We start from the raw sequence: 10,404 nt of genomic DNA, 5'->3' as shown, positions 1-10,404 counted from the left end.
AGGGGAGAAAGGGGGAGGTGGAAAAAGGAGTGCGCTCTTTGCCGCAGCGAGGGCTGTCCTCACTGCCGCAGCGGAGGCCCCCAGAGCCCCGTTCATTACTGGCGACTTCGAGGGGAGGAAGAGGGGCCTTGGGGCTGGAGTGAGGGCAAGGGGGAAGGGTAGAGGAGGGTGGAAGGAAGATGGGGGGGCTGCGGATAAGCTAGGAAATAGAGCGACAGAAGGTGTGGGGGCAGGGGGTGAGGGGGAAGGCTGGCACCCGCCCCTTTCAAATAGACTACCCCATAGACGACCACCCCTTCCCTCAGAGCAGACCTAGGGGGACGATCAGATTTTGCCTCTCCAAAACCCCTAGTCTCCTCTCCCCCAAGACATACGGAGTGAAGCCATGCCCCAGCCCTCCTCCACCTTAATCAGTCCAGACCCTCTCCGCCATCTCACTCTTCTTCCATCACCTCCAAAACTCACTCCCCAACCAGTACCAACACCTCTGCATCTTCATCACCTCGGACACCGACCACCACCACCTGACTCACCTTTACCACTGTAGACCCCTCCCCCACACAAGCCAACCTGATTCCTGCCCTGTTATGACTCACCATCACCACTCAAGACCCCCTCCCCCACCCGAGTGCACCCCGACTCCATCCTGACCCTCCCCTCCTGAACCCTTTTCCCATCTGACTCACTTTTACGTTTGAGACCTTCTCGCCTTCCTTAGCCCTGTCCCCATCCCTATATTCCTCACCCCTGACCTCCTCTGCCATCTGACTCGCCATTACCCCAAACCTCCTCACCAGTCCTGAGCCCCGAGGTCTTTTCTCAGAGACTCTGGTGCTCACACCTTCCCCAAGGTGTCACTTTCTCCTTCTCACCCTCCTCTTCAAACGTTACCCCACCACCCCCTCCCCGAGGTCACATGCCCCATCCCCAGGGGGTCATTGCCAGTCAGCCTTGTCCCTCACCTCCCTCTCTCCCTCCAACAACCCCACCCTCTCCCCACTGTTTCTCTCCTCAGCTGGTGGCTGGGGGTCAGTTCCGTGTGGTCAAGGAGCCCCTCGGCTTCGTGAAGGTGCTGCAATGGGTGAGTGTGGTCTGGGCCGTTGGGGGAGAGTACAGGGAGAGAGGGAGGTAGTGAGGTACAGAAAAGCAGATGCAGAGCAGGGGTGGGGAGTGAGGAATGGATGGAGGGGATGGGGAATTTGGGTTCCAGGGTGAGATTTCAAGAGTTGGGGCCAGAGAACGGATGGACTGTGATGTCACATAGGGCTGAGGGTACCCCCGTTGTGAAGTGGTCGATTGTGACGTCCTACCTCCTCTCCTGAAGTAAAGGAGGGGCAGAGGAGGTGGAGCCTGTAGCCGATTGCTGGGAGAGAGATGCAAAACCAGAGAAATCCAGAGACACTGAAGAAGACAGAAAGAATAAGAGACAGGGAATGGTGGAGACAGAGATGGAAGTACTGAGAAAAAAGAGGTACAGAAATAAGAGGGAGAAGAGACAAATAAAAGGAGACAAAGAAAAGGGAGACAGAGGACAGAGATGCAAAGAGAAATAGACACAGGGAGAGAGGAAGGAAAACGAATGGGGGAAAGAGAGACAGAGACAAAGAGACACTTGGAAAAAAGAGAAACCAATACACAGAGGGGCAGAAGGAAGACAGAATCCTAGAGACCAAGTGAGAGACGGAGCAGAGAGACAGAGACAAACGGACCAAGAAACAGAAAGGCACAGACATAGAGAGGCATACACTCACACAGAGAAAAAAGAGACAGAAAGAGACACCTAGAGACTAGAGAGGCAGAGGCAGACAGAGAATCAGAGACACAGAAAGACAAAGAGACATCTGAGAAAGACAAAGACACATAGAGAAACAGATGCTGAGAGAAATAGAGACACAGTGAGACACAGAAAACAACAGATACAAGTGGAGAGACTGAGACAGGCAGAGAGAAGAAGAAAAGGAGGGAGGTCAGAGTATGGAGAGGCAGAGACAGAGAGAGACACAGGGAGAGAGAGGAACAGGAAGAGACAGCCATACCCCTGTAATCAGCTTGTCCTTGGTCCCGATGAGCCCTGATTAGGGGGTGGGGGTGGGGACTGCTCCATCTGCTGCTGCCTGTGCTGGGCCCCCGATCTGTCCAGAGGAGGGCACCCCCCTCCCATGTGCACACAGGCTCACTGTGGCCATCCCCATCCCTGCTGCCCAAGGTCTTCGCCATCTTCGCCTTTGCCACATGCGGCAGCTACAGTGGGGAGCTCCGGCTGAGCGTGGAGTGTGCCAACAAGACCCAGAGTGACCTCAGCATCGAGGTTGAGTTCGAGTACCCCTTCAGGTGTGCTTCCACCCTGGGATCCCAACAGACCCGGGAAAGGCCGGGGCAGGGTGGGACCTGCCAATACCTCCTCCCCAGTGGCCCCTGCCCAGCTTCCACCCCGAGGCCACACCCACTGGGATCACCGAGCACCTACCTTGTACCTGGCACTACTCCAAACTCTAGGACTATGTAGTGAGCAAGATGGACATAGGCTGTCACCCTCTGGCTCTGTTCTAGTGAAAGGAAGGGATAGGCAACCGGCAATAAACAAGATTCAAAAGTAAAAGATAGATAGATATACATAATGTATGTATGTATATATATATGACTACTAAACACAGCAGGTGCTCAATTAATGTTAGCCAGTGTTATTTTTTAATTCCCATTCATTCATTCTATACACAATTTTGAGAACTTTTTGTATACCAGGTACTACTCAAAGTGCCGGGAACATAGCAGTGACTAACACAGACCCAACCCTACTCTCATGGAGCCTACACTATAACAAATAAACAAATTAATAAGAAAGGATGATTGTAGAAGGAGAGAAATTCAAGGAGGAGAGCCTCATGCAGGGTTGTATAAGAGAGACAATGAAGAGGTACTGCTTACATACAGGGAATTATTAAATCCACTTAAACAATCCTGACACTTACTGAGCTCACATTGCATGCCAGCACTGTGCTGGGTGCTAGGTGCACAGGAGTGAACACAAGCTGGCACAGTTGTTGTCCTCATGGAGATGTTTACCTCCTGGGGAGTGGGGAGACAGAGACCCACAGACACTACTTGACCCAATCACATAACTGCTCTGGGTCTCAATTTTCTCATCTGTGAAGGGAGATAATGATCCTCACCTCATAGGGTTGTGGCTAATATTAAACGAGTTAATATTCATAAAGTGCTTAGCACAGTGCCTGGCACACAGTAAGTGCTCCATACATGTTTGTTTAATAAGTAAAATTAAAAAGTGTAAGGGGTTCAGGAAAGAGGTCAGGGTCTGAGTTGGAAACTGGAGGTTTGGAGCACTATGGATAAATGTAGGCTCAAGAGATCACCCAGTGGGGAGACGGAAAAGTGAAAGTAGAGGAAAGCCCAGCTCACACCCGAGCCATGATGGAAAGAAGAGTAGATGCCAGGAAAGTGTGACTGGAGTGGTGGAGGGGCAACCAGGTATCAATAGGCTCCCAAAGGCAAGGGAGAAGAGAGTTTGGGGAAGGAGGGTAGTTGGTAGCGTGGGACACTGCTTAGAGCCAGCCCTCTGGGAATCCATAAGGCCACAATAATTCCCTGTGGACACCCCCCCACACACCTCCCATGCCTAGGGCCTCGGGTCCTGAGATCTGTTCTTTACCCACACGTCTCTCAGGAAGAAAAGTCTTTGCCTTGGGTCCCTCTCACCAACCCTCCCCTACTGCCCAGATAGCCCTCCAAGGACCTCCCCTCCTTCCCCCTTAGACAACCCCTCTACAACCCAGCCTACTAGACACATGGAAACTCAAACCCAGATTCAGCTTCGAGCTCCACCACCTAGCGACCCTGGGCAGGTAACTTAACCTTGCTGATCTTCCGTTCATCTGTAAAATGGGTATAATAATGCCTGCTTTCGAGAATTGCTGGAGAGTGTCATTAAATGAGACAGTTGCATAAACTGCTTAGTAGGTGATTAATAAGTGTAAGCCCTTTCTTTTAGGACCTCTGCCACGCAAGGGCACTGGCACTGATTGCTCAGTCTCAGGATTCTGACCCCAATCGGAGGCCAGACATCTGAGACTCTACTCTAATCCCTCTCCCCGCAAACATTTTCTCCCTACAGCCCCCTCCATCACACCAGAGGAAAGTCTTTAGTCCCAGAACACCTTCCCAATCCCCTCCTCCCTGCTCACATGTACACATTTTGTTCCAACATCCCTTCTTATTGATTGATAGATACCAGGGTCTTGCTATGTTGTCCAGGCTGGTCTCGAATTCCTGGACTTAAGTGATCCTCCTGCCTCAGCTTCCCAAAGTGCTTGGATTACAGGCGTGAGCCACTGTGCCCACCCTCCAAGATCCCTTCTACTCACCTTTCTATCTTTTCCTGTTTTTTGTTTTTGTTTTTGAGTCAGAGTCTCACTCTGTCGCCCAGGGTGGAGTGCAGTGGCACACTGCTCCCAGCCACTGCAGCCTCAACCTGCTGGGCTAAGGCGATCCTAACACCTCAGCCTTCCAAGTAGCTGGAACTACAGGCGTGCACCACCACGCCCAGCTAATTTTTTGATTTATTATAGAGATGAGGTCTCACCATGTTGCCCAGGATTGTCTCGAACCCATGGGCTCAGGCAATCCTCTTGCCTCCACCTCCCAAAGTGCTGGGATTATAGGCATGAGCCACTGTGCCCAGCCCTCCAAGATACCTTCTACTCACCTTTCTGTCTCTTCCTGTTTTGTAATCTCTGGGCTCTCCTCTGCTATGCATACATTTTTTTTCTCTTAGGAACATAAAGTGAGGTGGGGAGAAGAAGCAACATGGGTTCTATATGGGGGGGGCAAGGCTCGGATCTCAACTCTGCCACTCCCTTGCCAGCTGAATGAATTTAGGCAAGTTAATGCGCTTCTCTGGACCTCTGCTTCCACCTCTACCTTTCATTCAATAAACATTTATTGAGTGCCTACTATGTGCCAGCACTGTTGCAGGTCATGGGGATACAGCAGTGAACAAAAGAGGGAAGAGCCCTGCCCTCTTGTAGTAACATCAAAAATCAAGATTAAAAAATAACATACATGGTATGTTAGATGGGGGAACCACTGTTACAGAGAAAAGTAAAGCAAGGAGCAGGGCTCAGGAGTACTGGGAGGGAGTGGTTCCATTTAGTTTTAAATAGGAAGACCAGACCCCACTGAGAAAGTGACCATCGAGCAACTTGAAGGAGATGAGGGAGTCAGACTTGAAGATGCCTAGGAGAAGAGCATTCTTGGCAAAGAGAACGCCCAGTGCAAAGATCCCAGGGAGGAAGGATGCCTGGCAAGCTGGAGAAGAAATAACCAAGAGGCCAGAGTGCCTGGATAGGACTGAGGGAGGAATAACACCTATCTCACTAGGATGTCTTGAGCAATCAGTGAAATGTGACTAGTACATAGTAGGTGCTCCATGAATGGGTTATTTCCTCCACTTCCTGGGACCTTGTCAGAATCTTGGGGACCCATGACTGGGATGAGGGGTTGAGGGAGTTAGGGCTGGGCCACACCTGCCCACCTCTGTCTGCAGGCTGCACCAAGTGTACTTTGATGCACCCAACTGCCAAGGGGGCACCACCAAGGTCTTCTTAGTGGGAGACTACTCCTCATCAGCTGAATTCTTTGTCACCGTGGCCGTGTTTGCCTTCCTCTACTCCATGGGGGCTCTGGCCACCTACATCTTCCTACAGAACAAGTACCGAGAGAACAACAAAGGGCCTATGCTGGTGAGTCCCCACAGCCATTTGCATGCAGGGACCATGGGGACATGGAGCCTCAGGGACACAGCCATGTTCACAGGCCACACCAAATCCCAGATAAGTCCACATGCAAGCAGCCACCATAACAGCCACACATGTTGCCACTGCTGCTATGATTCCACACCAGGCATTAGGGACATAGAGTCAGAAAGTCACAGGGACATACCCAGAGCCCATGCAGAATCCAGGCCCACCCCTATGAACCTGCCCATTCTCACACAATCATGCAGTCTAGACTAGAAAAAGGAGCCCACAGAGGTGCACTGTAACAATCATGCGTGTTATGCCACATAGACAGATGCACCAGTTCCTGCACAGCTATACTCACCCTCATCTCAGACACAAAATGACACAAATTCCCATATGCAGATAAAAGTGGAAAGGCACATTACTTTCCACAGATTCGGAAACCATCCCACAGAGTTCCCCCCAACACCCACACCCACAAATCACAATCACACTCCCACATTCTCTGTGTCACTTACACGCACAAGCCCAAGTTGGGAGGGCCATCTACAGGTGAAAGTGTTGTGGGCTTGAGAGTTGAAAAGGCAGGGGAGAGACAGGACTCCCCTGGGGGTACCGCTCTCTCAAGAAAGCCTGTGATTCGAGGAGGCCCCAAGACCTCGCATGAGGCAGCCCATTCACTGCCATCTTCCCTACCCCTGCCTGCCCTAGGACTTTCTGGCCACGGCAGTGTTTGCTTTCATGTGGCTAGTTAGCTCATCGGCGTGGGCCAAGGGGCTGTCAGACGTAAAGATGGCTACGGACCCAGAGAACATTATCAAGGAGATGCCTATCTGCCGCCAGACAGGGAACACATGCAAGGAGCTGAGGGACCCTGTGACCTCGGGACTCAACACTTCGGTGGTAAGCCTTGGGAGCTGGCTGGAGGAGGGAGACTTAAAAATTTACAGTCAGGCATGAGGAGTGGTGAAAAAAAACAATGAGAGGAGAATCAGGGGGGATCCGAGGGTACTTCCTGGAGGAGTCATGCCAACAACAGCATCCGAGGAAGAGATAGCAATTGTAACCACTGTGACACCACAGACTGCCAGGGGGGTATGAGACTTTTTGTCCAGATTAGGTTTGAGAGACCTGGATCCCAGACTCAGCCTAGTCATGAAGAATCTCTGGCAACTCAGCACCCACTTGGGACCTCAGTTTTCTCATGAGCAAAATGAAGGAATGACTTGAAATGTTCCCCCACTTGGACACCCCCTACTGGCTGAAGTCAGAATATCTGAGCTCAAATCCCAGCTCTGACACTGCAAGCTGTGGCCAGAAACTAGTCACATAGCCTCTCAAGGCTCAGTTTGAGCATGTAAATTGCAGACTAGTAATGGGTCATATTCCAGAGTTGAGTATTTAGTTAACTAATAGCATACAAAGTGCTTGGAAAAGGGTCTGGCACAAGGTAAGTTGTAGACAAGTGTTACAGATGCTAAGATTATAAGTCTTCTTTCCTATCACTTGCTGACTGTGAGACCACGGACAATTTAGCTTCTGTGGGCCCTAGTTTCCCCAACTGTAAAATGAAAATGTTAATTCCAGGCCGGGTGCAGTGGCTCACACCTATAATTCCAGCACTTTGGGAGGCTGAGGTGAGAGAATTACCTGAGTCCACAGGTTTGAGAACAGCCTGGGCAACTTAGTGAGACCTCATCTCTACAATAAATCAAAAAATTAGCCGGGCATGGTGGCGTGTGCCTGTAGTTCCAGCTACTTGGAAGGCTGAGGCGGAAGGATCACCTGAGCCCAGCAGGTGGAGGTTGAGGTGGCCGTGAGCGTGCCACTGCACTCCAGCCTGGGTGACAGAGTGAGACTCCAACTCAAAAAAAAAAAAAAGGAAAGGAAATATTAATTCCTGTCCAAATATTGAATCTTAAGTGAACTATTAACATATAAAACGCTTAGAAGAGGGTGCAACATAAAGGTAGTGTTTTATGTTTTAAAAATATTTTATGAAAAGTTCCATTTCATAATGGAATGAGAAGTAAGATTTCGGCAGGAGAGAAGGAACTAGAAAAAAATCTAAAAAGGGACTGACAGGCCAATAGATGATGAGGGTAAACGGGCGTGGGTCTTGAAGGTCCGACGAGATCACCTATCTGGGATGACAGGATAAATCTGCCACCTCTCCCCAGGGGTAAGGGAGGTGGTGTGGGATTTCAAAGCAGGAAAGGGGCGGGGCGAGGCGGGGGCCTTGGAAAGACTTGCCGGCATTCTTGCTGGGCTTTAAAAGAGAAATGAGATTTCGGCAGGAGAGAGGGAACTAGAAAAAAATCTAGATTTTAAAAGTATTATATTTATATATTTGCTACATGTGGACTTATACATATATTTGTATACACAATTATATGTATATATGTGAGTTGTATATCTATACACGTCACTATATATTACAAATTTAAATTCACTATATTTTATACATCTGTAAACATGTGTATGCAATATGTGCAAACATATAAATACTTGTGTATGTAATGTTGATATAGCTTAACAACCTCAGGAATCCGAATTCTAACACACCCTCTCCCTTCTAAAAGTGATTTTTCTGCACATTGACGTTCACGCGCTGGGACTCAGAGGGTCCAGGTTTCAGAAACCACCACCCTCCGGAAGTCTACAGATTCATGTCCTACATGCCCATTTCTGCACGCGCGACCTCGATATCCCCCGGGGCCGCCAAGGAAATGGGCGAAGGACGACAGCCGGGCCTTGTCTCCCTATAGGTGTTCGGCTTCCTGAATCTGGTGCTCTGGGTCGGCAACCTGTGGTTCGTGTTTAAGGAGACAGGCTGGGCTGCCCCGTTCCTGCGTGCACCTCCCGGCGCCCCCGAGAAGCAACCGGCACCCGGGGACGCCTACGGAGATGCAGGCTACGGGCAAGGCCCCGGTGGATATGGGCCCCAGGATTCCTACGGGCCCCAGGGCGGCTACCAGCCCGACTACGGGCAGCCAGCCGGCGGCGGTGGCGGCGGCTACGGGCCTCAGGGCGACTATGGGCAGCAAGGCTACGGCCCGCAGGGTGCGCCCACCTCCTTCTCCAATCAGATGTAGCCTGGTGAGTGACTGGCGGGCGGTGCGGCCAAGCAGGTACAAGAAAGGAGATGAGCGGGTCAGTAAACCAAATAAGAGTCAGAAGTACACAGTCCGGAAGGGGTTCGCTGTGCAAATAAGGACTGACGTTGGAGGAAGCCAATAGAGAGGCACAGCTATAGGATAAGAGTAAAAAAACTAGCCAATGAGTGGAGAGCAGGGGCGTGGTGCTTGAAGATGGGCAGAATGAAGAGCCAATGGGAGGGAGAAAGAAGTGCAACTTGGAGGAACGAGATGGGAAAGAGAAGTGGGCAGAGCAACCAATGAAAGGAAGGAATAGCAGGAGGACTTACGCAGATAATCACCGAGCGCTGGAGTCAAGTAAGGGAAGAGGAGGGAAGGGACTGACAAACCAATAAGTGAGAAGGCCAATAGATGATGAGGGTAAACGGGCGTGGGTCTTGAAGGTCAGACGAGCTCACCTATCTGGGATGACAGGATAAATCTGCTACCTCTCCCCAGGGGTAAGGGAGGTGGTGTGGGATTTCAAAGCAGGAAAGGGGCGGGGCGGGGGCCTTGGAAAGGCTTGCCGGCATTCTCGCTGGGCTTTAAAAGAGAAGTGAGAGTTCGGCAGGAGAGAGGATACTAGAAAAAAAATATTTTTAAGTTTAAAAAAAGAGAAATGAGATTTCCCTCGGATATCGGGAGGATATCAGGGAGAAAAGACAAGGGGAAAAGGTGAGGGGATGGGTTTAGGCAGGGAGATGGCAGCGCCTGGGTGGATATAGCTTCTGGCACTGGGTTAGCCAGGATGGAAAGGGAGAGAGTTTATTAAGCATCCCACATCTAATTCATTAAAAAAAAAAAAATCCTGTTGGCTCTACCTCCAAAATATATATCCATAATCTTACCACTTCTCAGTCATTTCCCTGGACCTCTTGACAGATCTCTACCTCCATTCCCATTCTGTTCTACTCACTGCATCCAGAGGGATTCTGTTAAATCCTAAATTAGGCCACAGTCCTCCTGTGGCTCCCATCTCACTCAGATTATTTAGCCGTCCCCACCCTCCACTTCTCTGACCTCACCTCCTCCTGCTCCTCCCACACACACTGTTTCAGCTACGCTGGCCACCTCGGTGTGCCAGGCACAATCTGACTTCGGGACCTTTATACTTGCTTTCCCCCTGGAGTTTCACATCCACACAAACCGATAACTTTATCCGACCTGCTCCTTTTCATCTTTTTGGTCACTTACTCAGTGAGGTCTTGCCTGATGACCCTGACTAAAACAAGTCCCCCTTGTCATCTTTCTCATAGTATCTTGCCCTTTTCTTTATCACAATCTGTAATTATTAGTTCATATGTTTATTGATTGTCTCTTCCACTAGACTAGAGGATGTGACCATGACACTCATGCTGTATACACATCACTTAGAGCACTCTTAATGTTAAGAAACATTTTATTAGCTGGGCTCTGTGGCTCAGCCTGTAATCCCAGCGATTTGGGAGGCTGGGGTGAGTGGATTGCCGGAGCCCGCGGGTTCAAGACCCACCTGGGCAACTTGGCGAGAC

At 50.3% G+C, this 10,404-nt stretch overlaps 1 protein-coding gene across 2 annotated transcripts in view; it reads left to right on the top strand.

Moving 5' to 3' along the window:
- The first annotated feature begins 1,011 nt into the window (after nt 1-1,011).
- The window catches only part of SYP (synaptophysin), an 11,332-nt gene continuing 1,939 nt past the window's right edge, over nt 1,012-10,404 (top strand). Inside the window, exons 1-5 of one of the 2 annotated variants that reach the window (XM_008062747.2) lie at nt 1,012-1,081; nt 2,207-2,331; nt 5,561-5,756; nt 6,468-6,659; nt 8,525-8,855. In XM_008062747.2, coding sequence (XP_008060938.1) covers nt 5,688-5,756; nt 6,468-6,659; nt 8,525-8,851 — 588 coding nt within the window. In that variant the 5' untranslated portion in view covers nt 1,012-1,081; nt 2,207-2,331; nt 5,561-5,687 and the 3' untranslated portion in view covers nt 8,852-8,855. The remainder of the gene's footprint in view (nt 1,082-2,206; nt 2,332-5,560; nt 5,757-6,467; nt 6,660-8,524; nt 8,856-10,404) is intronic. The other variant, XM_021714842.1, reaches the window with a different exon arrangement.

This window comes from Carlito syrichta, unplaced genomic scaffold (assembly GCF_000164805.1).
Source record: "Carlito syrichta isolate Samal-C Ts95f unplaced genomic scaffold, Tarsius_syrichta-2.0.1 Scaffold305810, whole genome shotgun sequence".
NCBI classification, from domain to species: Eukaryota; Metazoa; Chordata; class Mammalia; order Primates; family Tarsiidae; genus Carlito; species Carlito syrichta.
This window is presented reverse-complemented; position numbering and strand designations above follow the sequence as displayed.